This window comes from Phascolarctos cinereus, unplaced genomic scaffold, assembly GCF_003287225.1.
Source record: "Phascolarctos cinereus isolate Bilbo 61053 unplaced genomic scaffold, phaCin_HiC Scaffold_4;HRSCAF=312, whole genome shotgun sequence".
In the NCBI taxonomy this organism is placed as follows: domain Eukaryota; kingdom Metazoa; phylum Chordata; class Mammalia; order Diprotodontia; family Phascolarctidae; genus Phascolarctos; species Phascolarctos cinereus.
Genome location: NW_027555847.1, coordinates 694,040,727 through 694,066,620, shown reverse-complemented (window position 1 = coordinate 694,066,620; position 25,894 = coordinate 694,040,727). Strand labels below are relative to the sequence as shown.

Here is a 25,894-nt window from a genome sequence, read left to right as displayed (position 1 = left end):
CCAGATGGTGAATCTCCTTCCTAGAGCCTTCTCCCCAAAGATCTAGAAGTAGACAGCCGAGAGAGATAGAGAGAGGCAGAGAGACACAGAAAGATAGAGACAGAGAGAGGAGAAAGACAGAGAGACAGAGAGAGGAGAGAGACAGAGAGAGAGAGGAGAAAGACAGAGAGAGGAGAGAGACAGAGAGAGAGAGACTGAGAGAGACAGAGAGAGAAAGAAAGAGAAAGAGGAGAAACAAACAGGAGAGAAAGGGGAGAGAGAGAGAGAAAGAGAGAGAGACAGACTGAGGACAGACAGAGACAGAGAGAGACACAGAGAGAGGCAGCAGGCTCCCTCTCTCTAAATGCCACCACCTAGAGCTTCCATCAAACCACCATCTGGCACTCTGCCCCTCTGGTCTCCAACACTCTTGGAATTCTCCTAGAGCAGGGGTTCTTAATTAACCTTGTCTGTGTCCTGGCCCACCTTGCACAGTGTCTGGGGAAGTCAACTGCTTCTCAGAATCATGTTTCTAAATGCATGAAACACATAGGATTATAAAGGAAAGCAAATAAAAACAGGTTCGTGGACTCCAGATGAAAAACTCCTAGCCTAAAGTGTGTGTCTGGGGCAGGGGAGGGGCGGGGAGGAGGCAGGAAGGAAGGCAGGAAGGAAGGCAGGAAGGAAGGAAGGAAGGAAGGAAGGAAGGAAGGAAGGAAGGAAGGAAGGAAGGAAGGAAGGAAGGAAGGAAGGAAGGAAGGAAGGAAGGAAGAAGAGAAGGGAGGAAGGAAGGAAGGGAGGAAGGAAGGAAAAAGGAAGGAAGGAAGGAAGGAAGGAAGGAAGGAAGGAAGGAAGGAAGGAAGGAAGGAAGGAAGGAAGGAAGGAAGGAAGGAAGGAAAGAGAAGGAGGAAGGGAGGAAGGAAGGAAGGAAGAAGAGAAGGGAGGAAGGAAGGAAGGAAGGAAGGAAGGAAGGAAGGAAGGAAGGAAGGAAGGAAGGAAGGAAGAAGGAAGGAAGGAAGGAAGAAGAGAAGGGAGGAAGAAGGAAGGAGAGAAGGAAGGAGGAAGGAAGGAAGGAAGGAAGGAAGGAAGGAAGAAGGAAGGAAGGAAGGAAGGAAGGAAGGAAGGAAGGAAGGAAGGAGGAAGGAAGGAAGGAAGGAAGGAGGGAGGGAGGGAGGAGGAGGGGGGAGGGAGGGAGGAAGGAGGGAGGGAGGGAGGAGGAAGGGAAGGAAGGAAGGAAGGAAGGAAGGAAGGAAGAAGGAAGGAAGGAAGGAAAGGAAGGAAGGAAGGAAGGAAGGAAGGAAGAGGAAGGAAGGAAGGAAAGAGAAGGAAGGAGGAAGGAAGGAAGGAAGGAAGGAAGGAAGGAAGGAAGGAGGAAGGAAGGAAAGAGGAAGGATATTCACATAGAGAAAAATTTAGCTGGCCTTGTGATGAAAGAGGAGGAAGGGGAGGATTTTCATAGCACTTTAAGGCTTGCAAAGTGTTTTACAATTATTATCTCATTTGATCCCTACAACAACCCTGGGAGGTAGGTGTCATTATTAGCCCCATTTTATAGTTGAGAAAACTGAGGCAGACAGCTGTTAGAGGAGCAAAGGAGATATCTGTAAAGCACTTGGCACCATGATTGGCACAAGTCAGGCACGATATAAAAGCTCATGTTTATTATCATCACCATCATCATCATTACCACTATTACTTGAGCAGAGTCACAAAGCTAGTGAATGTCTGAGGCTGGATTTGAACTCAAGTCTTACTGATTCCCCGGTGTCATGCTCCACCCACTGCAGTGCCTAGCTGCCAAAATTGACAAGGACTACGTTTCAAAATCCTTTAAGCCTCCCCTCAAGAGCCACAGTGTAGTGGAGAGAGAGAGCCAATGTGGAGCCAGAAAGATCCGGCCTCTAACACACACTGACCGGCAGCTGGCATGGAGTCTGGACCAGCCCCTGAACTCTCCACGTGGACCAGCCGCAGACCTGCACCTGTAGGGTCGCCACCGCGGGGGTACCACCATCCTCCCAGTGGCCCAGGTCTGCAGCTTCCAGTGACAGCATCCTCACCTCCTCCCTCCGCTCCACCCACACGGCCAAGGCATCCCCTCACCCAGCCGCCACCCTGGCGCTTAAGCGACTGCTCCTCGGGGCGATCTCCGTGCCGCCAGCCCCTCCCCTGGAAGCTGCCAGGGGGACAGGCCTGACCTTCCACGCACCAGGGGCCCTCTCTGACCTTTGGCATCAGAAATAAAGTCTTGTGCTTGGAGTTCTGAGGTTTTCATAACCTGACCCCTTCCCACCTTTCTGTGAGCACAGAGTCCAACCCTACTGACCTAATTACTGCTTATTGTGCAGGACACTCCCACCTCCACATTCCGATGCCTGGAATCCACTGCCCTCCTCACTTGGCCTGGAGTCAGGAAGACCTAAATTCAAATGTGGACTCGGACACTAGCTGGGTGACCCTAGGCAAGTCGCTTAAGCCTGTTTGCCTCAGTTTCCTCATCTGTCAAATGAGCTGGAGAAGGAAATGGCAAATCCCTCCAGTATCTGTGCCCTGAAAACATCAACTACTAGCTGTGTGACCCTGGACAAGTCACTTCACTCCCCTTGCCCCCCCTAAAAAGCAGTCAGGTACTCCAAAGACCCAGCTCCTCCACCCATGTCCTCTGGGGCCCAGGGCCACGTCCACACAGAACAGAAGGGGCAAAGCTCCCATACCCTTCATAGCCTAGCTCATTGGCAAAATGCCCCAGGCCCATCCTCTGAACAGGCTTGGCATGAAATGTGTGGGCCAGTGTTCTGCCTCTGCTTAAGTGGCCGCCTAGGAGACAGGCACGTCAATAGCCATTAATTAGTGTACAGCTTTATAGCCCTTTTATAGAGGCAATTCTCCAGCAAAGCTGTTTGAATGCGTACGCCGTGGAGTCTGGACCAGCCACGCAGCGTCACTGTCTGACAAGCACTTAAGCATCTCTGACACCAGTCACTCAGTGAGCATTTAGTAAGCACCTACTATGTGCCAGGCACTGTGTATGTATATACACATATACACATACATATATGTGCACATACACACATGCATGCGTGTACATACCTGTTATACATGCTTTGCGTGTGTGCATACATGCTTAAACATGTGTGTGCATGTGCAGTGCCGTGCACATATACACGTGTGTCTTGCAGTGCATTTATGCTCACACAGGTGTGCACACAAGCATGTCTGCACATACATATACTACATGCTTTGTATGCATGTCTGCACATACACATGCATGTATGCATGCATGCTTATGCACATACTGCACATGCATACTTATACATATATGTACATATGTATGCATAATATATGTAAACACTGATGCGCATATACACGTGTGTGCATGTACACGTCTATACACTTATACATATATACACACTTGTATGCATATACACATATATGCATGTAAGCATGCATATACATACACGCGTATACACATATATACATGTGTATGTGTGTGCATACACATACACACTTATACATATATTCATATGTATACCTACACACATACCTACACAGATACACATATACACACATGTATGCATATACACACACATATACACACTTATACACATATATGTATGTATACATACTTTATACATTTGTATGCATATACACATACACACTTATATATACATATGTATACACACACATATATTATATATATCTATATATAAAAATCTCATTTGATGATGAGTATGAGAGGTCTGTGGGGCATCCAGGGGAGATTTTCAGCAGGCATTGGTGATGTGGGATTGTAGTTGAAGAGGGTGAAGACGGCTAAAGAGGTAGCTTTGGGAGTCCTATCCATAGAAGTGATCATTCAAACCATGGGAACCCATGAGATCACTGGGACCAGCAGTTTTTAACCTTTTCTGTGTCCAGGGGCCCCTTGGCAGCAGGGATGTAAAGCCCTTCTCAGCATAATCCTTTTAAATGTATAAAATAAAATGCACAGGATTATAAAGAAAACCAATGATAACTGAAATACAGTTATCAAAATTTTTTTTAAAAGCTCATGGACTCTCTGACCCTCTGCTATAACAGGGGAAGAGAAGAGGCAGCAGGACCCATCACCCATTGCCGAGGGACATGGGTGATGATCTGAAAAGGAAGCTAAGAGAGGCTGCTCAAAAGATTCAGGAAAACAAAGTCACAAAAAGCCTTGGGGGCAGGGGGGGGGAAGAGCCAGCCGGCTGGGGTGTCCAAAGCCAGGAAAAGAGTCAAGAAGGAAGGGAAGCGAGCGAGGGCCTCTGCAATGAGCCGCCGACACAGCCACGAGACCGTGGAGTCTCACTGAGTGGGAGGGCCCGAAGCCGGCCCCCCAGGGACTGAGAAGCAAGTGGGAGGCAGACAGGGGTACACTCCGAGCTTGGGAAGATCCTTCCAGAGTCTGAGCAGGAAGGCAGAAGAGAGCGGCCCATGGCAGAGTCAAGGGAAGGGGTCTCGTTTTCTTTTTCAAATAGGATTGATCTGGGCATAGTTGTAGGCAACGCGGAAGGAGCTAGTGAAGAAGAGATTAAATAAGAGGGAGAGAAATAATTTGTTGGTGGTGTTTGGCTGTTCAGTCATGTCTGACTCTTCGTGACCCCGTTTTGGGTTTTCTTGGCAAAGATATTGGAGTGGTTTTCCCATTTCTTTTTCCAGCTCATTTGACAGATAAGGAAACTGAGACAAACAGCATTAAGTGACTTGCCCAGGGTCACACAGCTAGTAAATGTCTGAGGCCAGATTTGATGGTGGCTGGTTTTTGATTTTTTTTTATGATTGTCATTTTCTGACTCTATTTTTTTTTTAATTTTTGTTTGTTTCTGGTGAGGCAATTGGGGTTAAGTGACTTGCCCAGGGTCACAGAACTAGTAAGTGTCAAGTGTCTGAGGCTGGATTTGAACTCAGGTCCTCCTGACTCCAAGACCAGAGCTTTATCCACCGCACCACCCAGCTGCCCCTATTTGATATTTTCTTGGCAAAGATACTGGGGTGATTTGCCATATCTTTTTCCAGTTTGGGTTTTTGGAGTTTTTTTTTTTTGGTTAGGCAACGGGGTTAAGTGACTTGCCCAGGGTCACACAGCTAATAAGTGTTATGTCCACCTAGCTGCCCCTCCAGCTCATTTTTACAGATAAGGAAACTGAATCAAACAGGGTTAAGTGAGGGACACACCACTTCTCTGAGGCCATATTCGAACTCAGGTCTTCCTGCTTCCAGGTCTGGAACTCTTATCTACCGCACCACCCAGCTGCCTCCAATAAGGAAGCCCCTAGCAGGCTGGCAATGCCCTCCCCAACACAACGCAGCCCAGGACCCCTTCGTGCTGACTTACCGGGTGCACCTCAAGGAACAGGGAGTGTTCTTCCTTGTTGGGATGGAGCCCGATCACAGACTCGACCAGTTCCGGATCTGCGTTGTAGAAATGCGGGTGCGAAAGGAAGAGCGGGGCACCTGGGAGAGACAAGGAGGAGAAGGTAAACCCTTCCAAGGCCATCACCGGACCATGAAGGAGGTCAGCCCCACAGTCATGCCCACTTGCTGCCCAGGTGAAGCGGATGGATCAAAGCAAGCTTTCCAGGCCTCGGTGGAGGAACCTGTGAAATGGAACCTCCATTCTCCGGGAGGTGAGAAGCAGGCAAAAGCCTCCCTTTCAGTCAATCATCGAGGGCGGGCTGTGACCGAGGCGGACCCCAGCCATCAGCAAGACAGCCAACAGGGGGACATTTGCCCAGACTCAGTTTTCAGTCGAGTAACACATATACCTACACATACGGGGATCTTTTTTTAATCCTACCTATGTGACCTTGGGTAAGTCACCTTCCCTCTATGGGCTTGTTTCTTAATCTATGAAATGATAGAGTCAATCAATCATCAATAATTAGAGCCCTGGGTGAAATCATGATGACAATAGCTAATGTTTACAGAACACTTCAGGACTTTTCTCATCCCCATTTTACAGCTGAGGAAACTGAGGCTGACAGATGACTTGCCCTGGGTGGGAGGCAGGATCTGAATTCAGACCTTTCTGACTCCAAGTCCATCATTCCATCCATTGTCTAATAAATAATCACTACGTTAAAGTGGCTTCAGCTATGACCCAGGACGTAGGGAGGGTAGACAGACACCATCTCCGTCTCACAAAGATCAGGAGCTTCATAAACAGAAGACTTTGGGGCCATACTCATCTTGAATCTTTTCCCACCGGGCCCAAATAAATACTGCAGATGTTCCTGATCAAAACCCAGACCCCTACGTTTTAAAAAGATCCTGTTTATTTAATTGTTTTTAGTTGTGTCTGATTCTTCATGATCCCACTTGAGGTTTTCTTGGCAGATATACTGCAGTGGTTTGCCATTTGCTTCTCTAGCCCATTTTACAGATGAGTAAATTGAGATAAACAGGGTTAAGTGACTTGCTCAGGGTCACACAGCTAGTAAGTGTCTGAGGCCACATTTGAACTCAGGTCTTCCTGACTCCAGGCCCAGAGCCGCCTAGCTGCCCAACAAAGAAATGCCTACTGCATTTCAATTTTAAGCAGAAAGGAAAAATGTACCCCCCATCAATTTGCCAGTGGGTTTTTCTTGCTGGGATCATTACCAGCCTAGCAGGCTGGCCCCCATGGTGGCAGGGATACACAATTCTGCATATGGCTCTGTGGGATTTTCCAGGAAGAAGTGCAAGAGATGGACTTAGTTGATAAGTGTTAATTAATTTATGTCTTTATAGGACTCCCACGGGCGTGCACAAACCCAGCCTCCTCACAGAGTTGGAGCAGCCCATCGATCCCGTACCTAGTACCGCCTGTTTGACATGTGTGAGCTGCCTCCAAGATTTTATGTCCGGCGTGGATCATAAGAGACACTAGGCCAATAACTCTTAATTGATTTACAGCTTTATAGGCCTTTTACACCGGCAATTCCCCCACCGTCAAAATTATGTCTCCTGATAGGAGATTAGGACGTGCTAGCTGAGCAAAAATCAGGTCTGGGCAACAGCACCAGGGCACGCTCCTGAGAGCTCTGAAGGGGCAGTTTTTCTTTGAGAGTTTCTCCCTGGTGCCACAACATTCTTGAGACCTTGAAGGGGAAACTCTAGAAGTAACCCTCTTACAGCTGCTGCCCTGGCACCTGCTGCCTGTGTGACCTTGGGCATCCCTCTCCTCTGTCTCTGTCTCTCTCTCTGTCTCTGTCTCTCTCTCCCTCTCTTTGTCTCTCTGTCTCTCCTCTGTCTGTCTCTGTCTCTCTCTTTGTCTCTCTGTCTGTGTGTGTGTCTCTCTCCCTGCTCTCTCTTTGTCTCTGTCTCTGTGTCTGTGTCTCTGTCTCATCTCTCCCTCTCTCCCTCACCTCTCTCTCTCTGTCTCTTCTTCCTCTGGCTTTGTCTCTCTGTCTCTCCTCTGTCTCTCTCTATCTGTGTGTGTCTCTCTCCCTGCTCTCTCTCTGTCTGTCTCATCTCTCCCTGTCTCTGTCTCTCTCTGTCTGTGTCTCTGTCTGTCTCTCTCTCTCCCCGTTCTCTCTTTGTCTTTCTCTGTGTCTCTGTCTCTCCTTCTCTCTCTGTCTTTCTCTGTCTTTGTCTCTCTCTCTCTCTCTCTCTCTCTCCCCACTCACTCTGTCTCTCTGTCTCTCTCTACATCTCTCTCTCTCTCTCTCTCTCTTTCCTCTCTCCCCCTCTCTCTCTCTCCCTCCCTCCCTCCTCTCTTTCTCTCTCCGAAGTACAGTTTCCTCATCTGAAAATTGAGAGATTTGGACTAAAATGTAGCAAAGTGTGGTCTGCACACTCCTGGGAGTCCCCAAGATTCTTTCGGGGTGGGGGGTGTTCCATGAGATCAACATTACTTTCATAATAAGTCTAAGCCTTTTAAATTTCTCATATTGTAAATATAAATAGCTCTAACCACATAAACAGAAGCTCTTCGGGGTGGGGAAGGGGAGGGAGAACCTTAATAATTTTTAAGAGTGTAAACAGGCCTGAGACCAAAAAGTTTGAGAACCACTTGACCTCTGAGGCCCTTTCAAGTTCTAAGTCCTTACGAACAGGTGTAAGCATGTTGGGGCGTACTCTCAGAGCCATAACTAGCATGGGGTGAGGTGACTAAGGCTCTGTCCTGGGTGTCTCCATTTACAGAGCGCCCCCAGCAACACTCCCAGTCCTTCTGCTGTCTAGAAACAGTCCAATTCAACACCTAGTTAGCAACAATAGCCAGCAATTACATAGCTTTAAGGTTTGCAAAGCACATTAAATCCCAGGCGGGAGATGCTATCATTACTCCCATTTTATAGACTGGAAAACTGAAGCAAACAGAGGTTAAGTGACTTGCCCAGGATCACACAGCTCGGCAACAGTCTGAGGGCAGATTCTGATTCTGGTCTTCCTGACTCTAGGTCCAGCACGCTGTGCACTGAGCCATCAGGCTGCCCCGAAAAGATCGAGTTAACCTGGAAACTACCAAATATCTTGCTACTGGCCAAACCCCAGCTGGGCTCCTCCCTGGCTCCCACAGCAGCCTCCCCAGCAGCGTCTGAGGGCTCGTGCCATGCTATCTGCACCCTGGACTAATTTCTGTGCTGTTTGCCATTCAAGAAAAAAAAATGGCTAGTTACAGTCTTGTGGCCTCTGCAAGAGAAACCTTACAGAAAATTCTCTTCTGTTTCACCAGAGACCAGCCACTGCCGGAAGACATTGATCGGCAGTACGATTCACCTGCCAGGCCAGAGTGGAAGCCAGCTGCTCCGGAGCAGATGTAGATGTTCACAGGAGTCTGGAAGGAGTTGTAACTAGGGCCCAGCAATAGGGGCTTTGCCCAAGGGTAAAGAATTCACAGGGTGCCCATTTGTGGCATTGCAGCCATGAAGAAACTGACTAGGGCTAACAATCTACTCTAAAACTTGAAAGCAAAAAAGATCTTAGTAAGCTAAAACACTGGGAAGAATCAAGTAAGAAGTGGTGGCACTGTGCTTGGAGTCAGGAAGACCCAAGTTCAAATCCTACCTCTGACACTTCCTAGCTGTGTGACCCTGTGTGACACCTCTGCTTGCCTCACTTTCCTCATCTATAAAACGGGGATAATGAGAACACCCACCTTCATTTTTTGCTATGAGAACCAAATAAGATAATAATTGTAAACCACTTAGCACAGTGCCTGGCCCAGAATAAGCACTATATAAATGTTAGTTGCTATTATTATAGTTATTATTTAACACTCTGTTTGCCTCAGTCTCCTCACCTGTAAAATGGGGATAAGAACAGCACCTACCTCCCAGGATTATTAGGCGGATAAGATGAGATAATGTATATTATCTCTATCCACTGCACCACCTAGATGCCTCAAAAAGAATTAGTTAAAATAGGGACCACCAAATACCTTGCAGCTTGGCCAGACCTCAGCTGAGCTCTTCCTTGGCTGGGAGGGCTTGCTTCGCAAACTCTGATGTGCTACAGAAATGCTGGCTATAATTATGATCTAGCTAGTAATAGGGGAGACACAGCTATGTGAAATAAAAAACAATGGAAATGCTTAATTGGAAGACACAGAATCTTCAATATGGAGATGGTCCACAGGAGAAAACTTCTTTTCTTTTTTTTTCTTTTTGGCGAGGCAGTTGGGGTTAAGTGACTTGCCCAGGGTCACACAGCTAACACGTATCAAGTATCTGAGGTTGGATTTGAACTCAGGTCTTCTGGACTCCAGAACCAATGCTCTATGCACTGCGCCACCTAGCTACCCCAGGGATGAAACATCTAAGGCCATTTGGCCTGACCCCTTCATTTATAGAAGAGGAAACTGACGCTGAGCGATTTTTTTCAGGGAGGAGGGGGGTGGAGGACAGAAAGGAAGATGAAGAGGGAGAAGAGCTAATAACAGAGGCAGGATTGGAACTCAGGTCTTCCTGACTCCAAGGCCAACCTTCTCTCGACTGCTCTGCTGGCCCTCCTCTAGTTGATCCACACCCTTCTTTGCACTGATCACTGAAGGAGAAGGGTGAGATCAGTGTGGGTGAAGGTGACTTTGAAACCTTGGGGCTCACCCAAACCAGCAGAGTATTTATTCCAAAGGGAATTCTGCCAGCCTTGTAGCAACATGGCCCACCCCTGGGATCTCATCATGCTGGCAAGGAAGACATATGGGGAAAAGAGAGGGAAGGTCACCAATTACTGAGTGCCTCAATTCTAATTCGGGAACTTCTGTATCATTGAATTTATTTTTATTATGTTTCCAATGATCAGCTTTTCCTATTCCCCCAACCCCCCTGAGGACAAAGACTATAGTTTGGTTTTGGTTTTTCTGCATTTCTTTGTACTCCTGGCACTTATGTGTGCCTGACATACATTATGTGCTTACAAAAAGAGGTATCCAGATGCTTACTACCACGAGGATGACAGAATCACCAGCGATCTTGAAGACAAACCGATCCCAGGGGGCCTCTTACTTACTTAACTGACAGGAGCTCATGTTCTGGATTCCCGACTTCAGGCAAGGACAGAAACCTTCATTTGGTGGGTACACAGACCCGTTGGCAAATAAGGTGTTTGGGGCCACAAATCGATAAGTAGGAATACCTTCAAAGTCTCCTGACTTCTCATATTCAAAACTCAGAGACCTAGAGGGTTAAAAGAGAAAAAGAGCTAAAGAAAATACCATCAACAACCAGAAAAATAAAAATATCAGTCCGTCCATTAGCTCCCCAAGAAACCAAAAGTGGGGCTGGACTGGGAGGCCAAGAGGAGACTTGGCTCTTCATCTTGGTTCTGCCATAAACCTGATTTGACTTCAGACTTTACTCTTCAGACAGACTTATGATAATCCCTCCCTTCACTGCACAGGTGAAGGGGTGTGGGTTACTGCATAGCCTGGCAAATTCAATTGCTGGTAGTTGGCTAAACTGCTTTTTCTCCCCTTTATTTTTAATTCATTGGTAAAAAACACACTCCCCAATAGATATGGGAGGGAGGAGGGCTAATTATAGAAATGACTGTAATGTAGAAACAGAAGGTATCAATACAACTTTTTAAAGACATGGTAATAAGGCAAAGGCTGGTTGTACACACACACACACACACACACACACAGAGGACATGGGAGCAGGTCACTTCCCCTTCTTCAAGACTTAGTTTCCTCTTGCTATAAAATGAGGAAATTGGGATAGCTAGTTTCCAAAAGTCCCTTTTTCAGCTTTGTCATTGTGATTTTGCTTAATACAAGCTCAGATGGGATGAGGGAGTAGATCCTGCCACTCTGGGAATGGCCTGGCATATCCCTCCCAAACTGAGTCATAAGTAAGAGTCATTACCGGCAAGCCTCTGGGCTGTAGAATTGAAGGTTATACTCTGGAGTCATGAAAGGGGCCCACATCTGTCCAGATGTCCCATTAATCATATTGCACTGGTCTGAATTCCAGAAGTTTAACTAATAACAACAAATCGACAAATTTGTTAACAATAACATATCAACAAATTTGTTAGCAACATCTACTTTGTTAACACTAACAAACTTGTTAATGGTAAGTTTGTTAACAATAACAAATTAAAAAGGGAAAGGAGAATTAATTCTCTTCTGATGCTTATGACGGTTTCCAACACATGTCCTGCAGACAGTTTCCTGAGTTATAGTGACCTAAAAACTTGGGTCACCCATGAGCAACTTCCTGGAGATGAGATTGTGAACTTAGCTGGATTAGTCTACAAATCAATTAAATAAACATTTAAGATGTGAGTCTCACCTCAAACACTTATTAACTGTATATCCACAGACAAGTCATTTAACCTTTACGAGTTATCACTTTCCCATCTGTCAAGTGGAGATAATAATATCTGCTCATGAGGACACTACTTTCATTCTAATACATGACACATCTCCTGTCCCCACTGGCTGTCCACCATGCCTAGAATACTCTCCCTTCTTACCTCATCTCTTGGAAATCTTGGCTTCTCTCAAGTTGCCCCCAATTCCACCTTCTACATGAGGTCTTCCCTGGTCCCCTCAGCTATCAACCTTTTCTCCCAAGGTTATCTTACAGTTGATTTGAATATGCCATGTACATACCTATATATTTGCAAGTTTTCTCCCCTATTAGAATATAAGGTCCTTGAGGGCAAACACTTTTCCTTTTTTTGCCTTGGAATTCCCAAGGTGTTTAAATGTTTATTGAATTGTGGTATATGAATATAATGGCATTCTACTGTGCCATAGGAAATGATGAAGAATGGTTTCGGAGAAACCTAATAAGACCTGTATGAACTGATGCAAAGCAATGAGCAGAACCAGGAGAACAATTTATGCTATATTAACAATACAGTAAAAATGAACAATCTTGACCGACTTCAATCCTGATCAATGCAATTCTCGTTCATGATTCCAGAAGACTGATGATGAAGGATGCTCCCCACTTCTTCACAAAGGGGTAATAACTAAAGAATGAGATACACATTTTTTGAACATAGCCAATAGAGGAATTTAGTTTGCTCAATGATGAATATTCATTACAAAGTTTTGGTTTGGGTTGGGTTTAGGGGAGGAAGAGAAAATGATTATTCATCGAAACATTAAAATAAAAAATATTTGTTGATTAATTATAAGGATCAATTGAAATCATGTACAAAGAAGTGACATTTAACATCAGCCATTATTATACTGCTTCTTACCTTGCTTTTACCATTCCACTTGTCCACCAGATGGATTTTGCTGAAGTCTTTGACACCAGTAAACACAGTGAACAATCCTGAATCGGAGTTGTTAAACTACAGATAATTGGAAAGACACAAGTCAAGTCTCCTGGGGAACTCGGTGAACATGTAGGCTCATTCAATTTAATTCAACAAGCCTTTATTTATATGAGTATGAACAAAGTCGGTGTATTCTGAGACAGAGAGGAGGGTACTGAAGATGGGAGTGCTCCTAGACACTTTCAGGAAGCATACCATCAGATTTCCATCCTTGTTATGAGAATTACTTTATATTCTTGTTCAGTCATTTCAATCACGTCTGACTCTTTGTGACCCCATTTGGGGTTTTCTTTGCAAAGACACTGGAGTGATCTGCCATTTCCTTCTCCAGCTCATTTGACAGATGAAGGAAACTGAGGCAAACAGGGTTAAGTGACTTGCCCAAGGTCACACAGCTAGCAGGTGTTTGAGGCCACATTTGATCTCAGGATTTCTTGACTCCAGGCCTGGCACTCTATCCACTAGCTGCCATACTAACAACTCCCAAAACATCATGGATGCTAGGGCTCTTAAAGCAACCTAAAATCACATTAGCTTTTTTTTTCTTTTTGGTTAGGCAGTGGGGTTAAGTGATTTGCCCAGGGTCACACAGCTAGTATTATGTATCTGAGGCCAGATTTGAACTCAGGTCCTCCTGAATCCAGGACTGGTGCTCTATCTGCTACGCCACCTACCTGCCCCCACATTAGCTTGTTTTAAGCTGTCATATCCAGCTGTTGACTAATAGTGGGCATAAAGTCTACCAACACCCCCCCCCCATACACACACAACCGTTTGCAGATAAACTACTATCTAACCATATCTCATCTGTCTTGTCCTTGTGGCACTGATTTTTTTGGATCCATGTCAAATAGGTTGCTAGGTGGTGCAGTGGATAGAATGCCAGGCCTGATCTCGCCTCAGACACTTCCTAGTTGTGTGGTCCTGGGCAAGTCACTTAACCCTGCTTGCCTCAGTTTCTCCATCTGTACAATGAGCTGGAGAAAGAAATAGCAATCCACTCCAATATCTCTGCAAGAAAATCCCTAACAGGGTCACCAAGAGTTGGATATAACTGAAAAACTACACATAGCACCTGCTATCTTCCAGGTACTATGCTATAAGTGTTTTACAAATATTATCCCATTTTGATCCTCACAACAATCCTGAGAAAGCGGTGTTGTTACTATCCCCATTTTACAGTTGAGGAAACTGAGGAAGACAGAGATTAAATGCTTTGCCCAGGGTCACACAGCTGGGAAGTACCAGATGCTGGATTTGAACTTGAGTCTTCGTGATTTTAGGCTCAGTACTCTAATGCACCACCTAGCTGTCTCATCACACTTGGTTCTGCCCAGTGTTTTAGCCTACCACGGCTTTTTTCCTTCCTCAAGGTCAGACAGCTCTAATTTTTAGAGGAGGTTGTTCACCCTAGATCAGTACACTAGCCCTGAACTCACAGGCTCACTTCTCCGGGATTCTCCAAAACGATGCCAACCATGTATAGCTTCGGGCAGGTCCTCCCAAGCTACAGAGGCCTCGAGGAAGGGCCTGCCTAATGGTGGACGGACTCCATGTCAGATATCTGAGCACCAGCCATGAGCAAGTTGACATTTGTCATAGTTGTTTATATATATTAGACTGTAAGCTCTTAGAGGGCAAGGACTTTGTTTTATCTTTCTTTGTATCCCCAGTGTTTATTTAGCACACAGTGCCTACCACATAATAGGTAATTAATAAATGTCCACTGATGGGCCGAATGAATTTTTTTTCAGTCACAGTAACTCATAAAGAGCATTAAGATGTATATAACAGAGTCTTCATTCTGGAGTCAGAACCCCTGGGTTCAAATCCTATCTCTAACACTCAGCTACTTTGGTGATCTCGGCTAACTCGCTTAGCTTCCCTGGGCCTCAGTTTCCCTATCTGTAAAAATGAAGAGCTTGAAGGGAATTGGCCAGCTTGAGAGATGATGTGTTCCCTCTCATTGGGATGGAGGGGGATAGGGAGTATTCTAGCACAGAGGACAGATAATCACTGGATGGATTTTTTTTTTTTGGCAAGGCAATCAGGGTTAAGTGACTTGCCTAGGGTCACACAGCTAGTAAGTATTATGTCTCTGAGGCCAGATTTTAACTCAGGTCCTCCTGATTCCAGGGCCAGTGCTCAATCTACTGCGCCACCTAGCTGCCCCCTGGATGGAGATTTTTTTTTTATGAGTATAGGATGGATGACCAACACGGAAAGACGTTTTGCACATGTATAACCTCTATCAAATTGCTCACCTTCTCAATGAAAGGGGTAAGGGAGGGAGAGAGGGAGGGAATTTGGTGATCAGAAATTCTAAAAAACGAATGTTAAAACTTGTTTTTACATGTAATTGGGGAAAAAATAAAATATTAAATTTCAGTATAAAGTGGACTGAATGGCCACTGCGGTCCCCTCAAATTCTGTGATTCTGAAATGCTCACCCACCACAAAGCCTAGGGTCACATTAAAAGGGGCTTAGAACAGCAGAAACAGCCCTTCCCCATTCCTCTGCTGCTAACTTTCTGGATGACATTGAACAAGTAACTTCTTCTCACTAGGCCTTGGTATAACCTCAGTCAAATGATGGCACCAGAATACACGAGGCCCCTTCTACTGCTAAAGGTCTGTGGGTCTAATTCCAAAGGGCAATGGAAGGCCACCAGCTGTCGAGGGGACGTTTGGAATGAATGAGCCTTCCCATCCACATCAGATACTCTGAGCAACAATTTAATCCATTAATCAGTGAGCATCGATTAAGCACCTGCTAAGCGTCAGGCACTGTTTACAAATTCTCAAGTTTAGGGCATACACACGGGATGGTGGGTGGCCTGGCAGAGAATGTTTCATCTGCATGTTTATTCATTTGTTTATTTATCCATGCTAATTTCACACTATATCTAGCAAAGAGTGTTTTGTTTATTTGTTTATTATTGTTCATACTATTTTCACCTGGCAAAGAACATTTCATTCATTCATTCATTTATTTTATCCATGCTAATTTCACACTATATCTAGCAAAGAGCATTTTGTTTGTTTATTTAATTTATTTATGTTTATTTATCATTTATCGATAAATGAAATTCATTCATTTATTTATTTTATTCATGCTAATTTCACACTATATCTAGCAAAGAATGTTTTGTTTATTTATGTGTTCATTTATTTGTTTACTTTTTCATGTTAATTTCACACTATACCTGGCAAGGAATGCTTCATTCATTCATTCATTTTATCCATGCTAATTTCACACCATATCTAGCAAAGAGCATTTTGTTTGTTTATTTATTTTATTTATTTATGTTTATTTATCATTTATCGATAAATGAAATTCATTCATTTATTTATTTTATTCATGCTAATTTCACACTATATCTAGCAAAGAGTGTTTTGTTTATTTATGTGTTCATTTATTTGTTTACTTTTTCATGTTAATTTCACACTATACCTGGCAAGGAATGCTTCATTCATTCATTCATTTTATCCACGCTAATTTCACACCATATCTAGCAAAGAGCATTTTCTTTGTTTATTTATTTTATTTATGTTTATTTATCATTTATCGATAAATGAAATTCATTCATTTATTTATTTTATCCATGCTAATTTCACACTATACCCAGCAAAGAACGTTTCTTTCATTCATTCATTCATTTATATATTTTATCCATGCTAATTTCACACTATATCTAGCAAAGAGCATTTTGTTTGTTTATTTAATTTATTTATGTTTATTTATCATTTATCGATAAATGAAATTCATTCATTTATTTATTTTATTCATGCTAATTTCACACTATATCTAGCAAAGAATGTTTTGTTTATTTATGTGTTCATTTATTTGTTTACTTTTTCATGTTAATTTCACACTATACCTGGCAAGGAATGCTTCATTCATTCATTCATTTTATCCATGCTAATTTCACACCATATCTAGAAAAGAATATTTTGTTCATTTATTTGTTTATCATTGTTCATGCCAATTTCACGCTACACCTGGCAAGCCTGCAGAGCAGCAGAAGCCTCCCTCTTTCTGTCAGGAAGATTGGGGAATATGAGTGAAGAACGTTCCATGTAGGCTCTCAAGGCCACCAGTTTTTCTGATCTTTTTTTTAAATCTTCATCATAAAGGAAGGCTCACTGGACTAAAATGGGGTGGGGAGCCAGCAAAAGAGGGAAAGAGTGTGACAGGAAAGAAAAAGACATAGATAAAATGTTTTTCATGGCTATGCTCTATACACAGAAGAGCAGCAACTGACCAGGTTTAAGGTATTTGCTTTCAAAGGACAGGCCGCTAGGTGGCGCAGTGGATAAAGCTCTGGCCTTGAAGTCAGGGGGAACCTGAGTTTAAATGTGGCCTCAGATATGACATTTATTAGCTGTGTGACCCTGGGCAAGTCACTTAATCCCGACTGACTGCCTCACCAAAAAGCAAAAACAAAAAAACAAAAACAAAACTCCTTTTCAAAGGGTGAGCTAACCAGCCGTGTGTGTGTGTGTGTGTGTGTGTGTGTGTGTGTGTGTGTGTAGTATTTTGACACATTCCGACTCACCTCTGAAAATAAGCCAAATTTATCTTTAAATGGCAACATGTTAGGGAAGTATTTATTCAGCAGATCAATGAGGGGATCGCGATAACCCCACAAGATCTCCCCCACCGTGCGGTTCATGAAGGCCCGCTGGCCGAACATGCTGAATGACAGGCTCATGAGCAGTTTCATGGACATGGGTCTCTGTTCCATCATCACTGAGGACGCCTAGAACAGAGCAAGGGAGAAGACACCAATGTCATCAGGAGATCTGGGGTTCAAGACTAGGGAGGAAAGAAGGATCTTTTACCACCCACCACACCCTGACCTTTATTATTTTTTTTTTTATTTTTAGCCAATTGGGGTTAAGTGACCTGCCCAGGGTCACACAGCTAGTGTCAAGTGTTTGGTCTGAGGCTGGATTTGAACTCAGGTCCTCCTGACTTCAGGGCCGGTGCTCTGTCCACTGTGCCACCTAGCTGCCCCTGACCTTTATTATTATCAAATATGTTTTCAAGTCCCAGCTAAAAACTCACCTTCTTCTGCAAGAAGCCTTTCCCCACCCCTGAATTCTGAAGCCTCTCCTCAGGATTACCTCCATTTTATACCGTCCAAGACTGGTTTGTATGCCGTCTCCACCGTTAGACTGCAAGCTCCCTGAGGGCAGGGATGGTCTTTTGTCTTTCTTTGTATTACCAGCATTTGGCACAGTTCCTGGCACACCCGTAGGCCTTTAGTAAATGTTTATTGACTGACACCACAGAACAGGAAGTGACTGTCCATTTCCTTAGATGCAGGTTGATATTCAATTCCCATCCTCCCCTCCCAGCTGTCAAGAAAGACTCCACCAGAAAGACAGGGAGGGGTAGCAGAAAGTGCAAGAGCCTACATCTGAGCCAAGTTTTCAGGTCAACAAACCAGGTCAACAGGCATTTATTAAGCATTTACTGTGTGCCAGGCATTGTGCTAATCACAACAGGAAGGCAAAAACAAAGTCTCTGCCCTCAAGGAGTTTACAGTCTAAGGTTCTAAAGGAAACCAGGGATTCTGAGAGGTGAGGTCAAAGAAGGAGGGAACCCAGGCAAAGGGAAAAGGGAGGACCAAGGCACCAGGGCTAGAGATGGAGGGTTGTGGAAGAGGAGCAGTTAGAGGTCAGTCTGACTGGACCACAGAGTATGTGAGGAGGACTGATGTCCAGTAAGCCCCAGAAGGCAGGTGGCGGTCAGGTCCAGAAAGGTTTTAAATGCCAAGCAGAGGAGAAGTTTGGATTTGATCCTGGAGACCATAGGAGCCACTGAAGTTTCTTGAGCAAAGGGGTGACCGGTTCAGACCTATGCTTAGGATTACTCCTTGTCTGCCCTCCGGATGATGGACCTGAAAGGGCTAAATCCAGGATGGTGCTGCAGCTAGCTCAGTTGTTAAATTTCCAGTGTAAGAATTGACACCTCAGAAATCAGCAAATGCTTAATTTATTGTTTTATTGATTATCTTCACTTAAGAAAGTGATGGAAAAAGTGTTTAAAATGCAGTATATTTGGGGGGTGGGGACAGTCGTTAAAAAACATTTACCAGTACAACCCTGGCAAAGTCCCTTTAATCTCTGTCTACCTCAGTCTTCCCACTCTGTCAAATGGGCATAGTGGCTGACCTCCTCCCCACCCCCCACTACCTACCTCCTTAGGTAAGTGGTGGAATCCTGCACCCTAAGGATATTCTGATTAAGACGCTAACATTTCTCAAATATGTGAAGAATTGGGTCAAATTTATAAGAATATAAGTCATTCCCCAATTGATACATGGTCAAAGAATATGAACAGGCAGTTTTCAGATGAAGAAATTAAAACTATAATCATATAAAAAAATGCTCTAAATCTATTTATTGGAGAAATGCAAATTAAAACAACTCTGAGATACCCCCTCACACTTACCACATTGGCTAATATGACAGAAAAGGAAAACAACAAATGCTGGAGGGGGTGTGGGAAAACTGGGTCACTAATACACTATTGGTGGAGTTGTGAACTGATTCAACCATTCTGAAGGGCAATTAGGAACTATGTCCAAAGGGCTATAAAACTGTGCACAAAACCTTTGACCCAGCAATATAATTACTAGGTTTCTATCTCAAAGAGATAAAAAACGAAAAGGAAAAGGACCCAAGTGTACAAAAATATTCATAGCAGCTCTTTTTGCTGTGGCAAAGAACTGGAAACTGAGGGGGTGCCCATCCATTGGGGAATGGCTGAGCAAGTTGTGGTATATGAATGTAATGGAATACTATTGTGGTATAAAAAAATGACAAGCAGGATGCTTTCAGGAAAACCTGGGAAGACTTAGATGAACTGATGCAAAGTGAAACGAGCAGAACCAGAACACTGTACACAGTAACAGGAACAGTCTATGGCGATCAGCTGCAGATGACTTAGCTACTCTCGGTGATACAATAATCCGAAATGATGAGAAAAGCTATCCACCTCCAGAGAGAGAAGTGATGGGGTCTGAATGCAGAGCGAGGCATACTATTTTTCACTCTCTTTATTCTTCTTGGGGTTTTTGGTTTGTGTTTTCTTTCACAACACAACTAATATGGGAGTATGTTTTACATGATTGCACATGCAGAACTGATATCAAATGGCTTGTCTTCTCAAGGATGAGTGAGGGGAGGGATAGAATTTGATACTCAAAAAAATTTTTTGAATGTCAAAAATTGTTTTTGCATGCAATTGGAAAAAAATTAAATATTTTTTTAAAAATTTAAAGATTAAGAAATGAAAATGCCCTTGGAAAGACTCAAAAGGGCCACACAAAAGCACAGCATCATTGTTCCTAGTAACACAAACGATGACCAGGGATGTTTGCCCCAGTCTTCTCTTCCCCATTCCTTCTGGAATTTCAAGATGAAATACAAGGACATCTCATCAGTCCTTTTTCTGTCTGACTTGGTCTCCATTTCCTGACCCATCAGAGAAGGCAGTCATTCCCTCAAGATATCAAGAGTAAGTTCATTTACTCTCTCCCAGAATTGCTACTTAACATCAGAAGTGGGATTTGAACCACGTCTCCTGGTTCTCCAAATCTGCCATATTTTCTGCTGTGTTCACATCCCTTCTCCCCATTTCAGAACAACCCTGTGACATAGTAGCTATTATTATCTCCATTTTACAGATGTAGAAACTGAGGAAGACAGAGGTTAAGTGAATTGTCTACGGTCACACAATGAACAAGTCAAGTCAATAAGCTTGTATTAAATTTCAATTACGGACCAGGCCCTGTGCAAAACTCTGCAGCTTCAAAGAAAAGCAGAAGACAGCCCCTGCCCTCAAGGGGCTCACAGTCTAATGGAAGAGACAACATGAAAAAAATTTTGGACAAACAAAGTATATAGAGGATAAACTCAAGATAATTAAGAGAGAGAAGGCATTAAAGAGGCCTGGGAAAGGTGGGATTTTAGCTGAGACTTCCAAGAGGTAGAGACAAGATAGAGAGAGAGAGACAGAGAGGAAGAGGAGAAATGGAGAGATAGAAAGACAGAAGGAGAGGAAGGGGAGAGACAGAGAGAAAGACAGACAGAGAGGAGAGGGAGAGAGAAAGAGAGACAAAGACAGAAAGAGAGATAGAAGAGAGAGACAAAGAAAGCGAGACAGAGAAAGAAAAAGAGAGAGAAGAGGGAGAAAGGGAGAGAGGAGAAGGGGAGAGAAGAGAGAGAGAGAAAGAAAAAGAGGGGGAGAGAGAGAGAAAGAGAGAGAGGAGGGAGAGAGAGAGAAAGAAAAAGAAAGAGAGGAGGGAGAGAGAGAAAGAGAGACAGAGACAGAAAGAGAGAGAGGAGAGAGACAAAGAAAGAGAGAGAAGAAAGAGAGAAGAGGGAGAGAGGGAGAAAGGGAGAGAGGAGGGGGAGAGAGGAGAGAGAGAGAAAGAAAAAGAGGGGGAGAGAGAGAGAAAGAGAGAGAGGAGGGAGAGAGAGAGAAAGAAAAAGAAAGAGAGGAGGGAGAGAGAGAAAGAGAGACAGAGACAGAAAGAGAGAGAGGAGAGAGACAGAGAGAGAGAAGAAAGACAGAGAAAGAAAAAGAGAGAAGAGGGAGAGAGGGAGAAAGGGAGAGAGGAGAGGGGGAGAGAGAAGAGAGAGAGAAAGAAAAGGAAAGAGAGGAAGGGGAGAGAGAGAGAAAGAGAGAGGAGGGAGAGAGAAAGAAAAAGAAAGAGAAAGAGAGGAGGGGAAGAGAGAGAAGGAAGGAGGGGGGGAGAGAGAGAGAGAGAGAGGGAGAGAGAGAGAGAGAGAGAGAGAGAGAGAGAGAGAGAGAGAGAGAGAGAGAGAGAGAGAGAGAGAGAGTGTTTTCCAGGAATAGGAGAGAGCCAGCAAAAAAGCCTGAAGTCAGAAAATGAAGTGCATTGTTAGTAGTCAAAACATCAGTGTCACTGGACCGAGGAAGACAAGGGAAGGAGTAAAGTTTGAGAAGGCAGGAAAGGTAAAAGGGGGGAGGGCCAAGATTATGAAGAAGCTTAAAAGTCAAACAGAAGATTTTGATACTGAAGGTTACAGGGAGTCAGTGGAATCTGTAGGAGTAAACAGGTCACCCCTTTGCTCAAGAAACTTCAGTGGCTCCTATGGTCTCCAGGATCAAATCCAAACTTCTCCTCTGCTTGGCATTTAAAACCTTTCTGGACCTGACCGCCACCTGCCTTCTGGGGCTTACTGGACATCAGTCCTCCTCACATACTCTGTGGTCCAGTCAGACTGACCTCTAACTGCTCCTCTTCCACAACCCTCCATCTCTAGCCCTGGTGCCTTGGTCCTCCCTTTTCCCTTTGCCTGGGTTCCCTCCTTCTTTGACCTCACCTCTCAGAATCCCTGGTTTCCTTTAGAACCTTAGACTGTAAACTCCTTGAGGGCAGGAACCTTGTTTTTGCCTTCCTGTTGTGATTAGCACAATGCCTGGCACACAGTAAGTGCTTAATAAATGCCTGTTGACCTGGTTTGTTGACTTGAAAACTTGGCTCAGATGCAGGCTCCTGCATTTTCTGCCACCTCTTCCTGTCTTTCTGGTGGAGTCTTTCTTGACAGCTGGGAGAGGAGGGAGAGGAGGGTGCGTGCCACGGTCAGACCTATGCTTTGGGAAGATCAATGTGACAAATGATTGCAGGATGGGGCAGAGAGAGGAGGAACCAATCCGCAGTCCAAGCATGAGGTGATGAGAACCTGCATGCCAGTGACGGCAGCATCAGAGGAGAGAAGATGTTACCAAGGAAAAAGAGGAGAGAAGCCTTAGCAACTGACGGGATACACGGGAGGAGAGGGATGGAGATTCTGAGCTGGGATGACTCAGAGGCTAGAGATTCCTTTGATGGGAAGAAAGAAGTCAGGAATGGGGGAAGGAAGATAACAAGTCCCATTTTGGACATTTGCATTTCAAATGCCTACAGGATGGTCCCATAGGGAGGTAGACAGGGAAGTCTGGAAGTAGGAAAGAGGGTGGGGCTGGAGAGGTAGATCTGAGAGCTATTCTCATAGAGATGACAATGGAATCCATGGGAGCTGATAAGATCACCAAATGAAATGGTGTAGAAGGAGAAGAGGAAGGAGAAGAAGGGGGGATGGGGAAGGAGAAGGGGAAGAAGGAGGGGAAGGGGGAAAGGAAGGGAAAGAGGAAGGGGAACAGGAAGAGAAAGAGGAAGGGGAACAGGAAAGGAAAGGGGAAGGAGAAAGAGGAGAAGGGGAAGGGGAAGAGGAAAGGAAAGGGGAAGGAGAAGGGGAAGGGAAGGGAGAAGAAGAAGGGGAGGGGGAAGAGGAAGGGGAAAGGGAAGAGGGAGGGGAAGAGGAAGGACAAGGGGAATGGGAAGAGGGAGAGGAAGAGGAAGGGGAAGAGGAAGGCGAAGGGGAAGGAGAAGGGGAAAGGGAAGAGGGCCTAGAATAGAGCTTTGAGGATGCAGTTGGAGGGTAGGACCTAGATGAAGATCCAGCAAAGGAGACTGGGCAGTGGTCAGACAGGTAGGAGAAGAACTCGGAGAGATCAGTGTCCCGAAAATCTCAAGAGAAGAAAAGAGGATGCTCAATGGTGTCAAAGGTTTCAGAGTGCTCAAGAAGGATAACAACTGAGAAAAGGCAAGCAATGATCTGAGAGGTGAGATCGGAACTCAGGTCTTCCTGCCTCCGAATCCTGCCCTCTCACCCACTGTACCATGTAGCTGTCTGTGGCAGTGTGTGCTGGACTCACCAAGACCAAGAGATTGGGCATCACGATGTAATCGGTTTCTAAGCCATGGGACATTTCAGGCTGGAACACAAAAGTCCGGTATTCTAAGAAGGACACCGTGTCATTGTCATTGAAAGTGATGTTTCGTTTCTGTCTGTATTCTCTGTGAAAACAAACAAAGGGGACCCATAAGCGCCCCATCTGCCAACCTCTCTCACACACTCCATTCCCAGGGCCATCTCCTCTACATCAGCCCTTCACACGGACTATTCAGAGTCTTGTAATAGGGCTCTCTGCTGTAAATATCTCCCCCAATTAGATAGGAGGTCCTTGAAAGCAGAGACTACCTCCCTCTGCCAAGTATATTCCCAGGGCTGAGCAAAATTAAAATTAGTAAATGCTTTGACACTGAATCCCCTTCTCAGTTGCTATAACACCATCCCTCCCAACCCCAGCTCACCACCCCCAGGCATTCTGCCCTGATGTTCCTTAATACCCCTCTCTCCTGCTCTAACAAGACTCCAGAATTCAGACTGCAGGGTCCCAGCAGTCCTGCACCCACATGTTCCTGACTTCTTATATAGAGAGTTATGACATCGGGTGTTCTTGGCAAAACTCCCCATGTGACTAACATTCCAGGGATCCCATCCAGGGCCGTGTAATTCCCATAAGCACACTCTACTTATGGTAATTAATAGCTCAAAGTCTACCTCTTCCAGGAAGCCTTCCATGAAAAAAAATCTCAATGCTACCACTTACAGAAGAAAACAAAACAAACAAACAAAAAATCACCCTGTGATTTCACTGGTACAGAGCAAGGATTCTTAATTTTTTGTGTGTCCTGAAAGCCTTAAGCAGTCAATCTGATGAAGTCTATGGACCCCTTCTCAGAATCATGTTTTAAATGCACAAAATAAAATAGCAAGACAAAGGAAACTAAGCATTAGTGGAAGTAAAGATGTAACTTTTTTCCTACCCAAATCGACAAACCTCTGAAATCTAGCCATGGCGCCCTGGGGAGCGAAGGGGAGGGAAAAGAAGGTGTTAGTGTACCCCAAGTTAAAAAAATCCCTCGGTATAGAGAGTTCATGGCGAGGAAGTCCATTTATTGATGAAGATCAGTACCTTTCTGTCTAGTCTTAGCTACAGCAGGGTTTTGGAACCTGGGTCTGTGAACTTTCAAAATATTTTGATAAGTGTATTTTTTATGTTTTTGAAGGCTGGGTCTTCCTGTCTCCACCCAAGCTGGAACAGTAGCAGTCACTCTTGGGTCCAATCCCAATACTGATCGGCAAGGACGCTTTAACCTGCTCCATTTTTCTGCCCTGGGTCAGTTTCACCCTTCCTTAGGCCTACCCTGCCCCACCCCAACCCTGGCCCCCTGCTGTCAGAGGCTCACCAGATTGGTGGTGCCCGAATCAGTGAGGACACTAACTAGGCTGAAACATTTCTGAGGCTCAGAACTCCTAACCTGAGAAGATACACCAGCCTCTGCCTCCCCAGCAGGCAGGGACCATCCCTGGCTGATAACTGCATTTCAACACAGCCTCTGGTAATCCAACATATTTTATTTTATGCACATAACAAACCGTGATGAGCTTTACCCAACTGCTAAAAGACCGCAGGACAGAAAAGGGGACCAAGAACCCCTGTCCTAGAGAGCTGTCTGGGGCAATAGGGAGTTAAGTGACTCACCCAGGGTAGCTCAGCCAATAGGCGTCAGGATCAGAGTTTGAACCCAGATTTTCTGATTCTGAGTCCATGTCTCCAAACCCAGCAGCACATAGCCTCCAGGGCACCATGATTTCTAATCGCTTTTTAATCCTGTCTTCCTCAGGTCCTCAAAGACTGGATTTCTGTCTTTGCTTTAAGGCCTTTCTAAACACAAGTACCTATGAAACCCACCTACTACAAGAAGCTTCCCCCAACCCCTCTTAATTCTAGCGCCTCCTCTCTTTTAATTATCTCCTATTTATCCTGCATATAGCTTGGTTTGTATATATTTATTTGCATGTTAGGTCCCCCCCTTAGATTGTAAGCTCCTTGAGGACAAGGACTGTCTTTTGCCTCTTTTTGTATCCCCGATGCTTAGCAAAGTGCATGGCACATAGTAGGCATTTAATAAATATTGATCGATTGATTAGGATGTTATTCATCCCGCCTGTTCTGAATTAGACATGCCCCTACTGGGGAGCGAGGCGCAGTCACCAGATGACCTCGGGGCCCTTCAACCTTCTTGGTCACCTCAGTAACTGGTCAGTAAATGCCTACCATGTGCAAGGTGCCATTCCTCTGTGGTCTCCTTACACCTCATCAAAGTAACTGACTCCCTCGAAGCATCCTCACTCCTCTCCTTAGGTCACAGGGTGAGAATTCCTGCCCCGTGTTGAAAAATTTGTTAAGTGATTGTTTCTGCCCCCAATCTCACTGGCCTTTGAGGCCAGGTGCCAGGTC

General features: G+C 44.8%; 1 protein-coding gene across 5 annotated transcripts in view; it reads right to left on the bottom strand.

Annotated features, from left to right (window-relative positions):
* SCARB1 (scavenger receptor class B member 1) overlaps positions 1-25,894 on the bottom strand; it is a 105,233-nt gene that overhangs the window by 21,890 nt on the left and 57,449 nt on the right. For all 5 annotated transcript variants that reach the window (XM_021004332.2, XM_021004331.2, XM_021004333.2 and 2 more), the window contains exons 3-8: positions 23,462-23,603; positions 17,280-17,483; positions 12,640-12,735; positions 11,289-11,404; positions 10,432-10,598; positions 5,336-5,454 (exon numbers count right to left, since the gene is read on the bottom strand). In XM_021004332.2, coding sequence (XP_020859991.1) covers positions 5,336-5,454; positions 10,432-10,598; positions 11,289-11,404; positions 12,640-12,735; positions 17,280-17,483; positions 23,462-23,603 — 844 coding nt within the window. The remainder of the gene's footprint in view (positions 1-5,335; positions 5,455-10,431; positions 10,599-11,288; positions 11,405-12,639; positions 12,736-17,279; positions 17,484-23,461; positions 23,604-25,894) is intronic.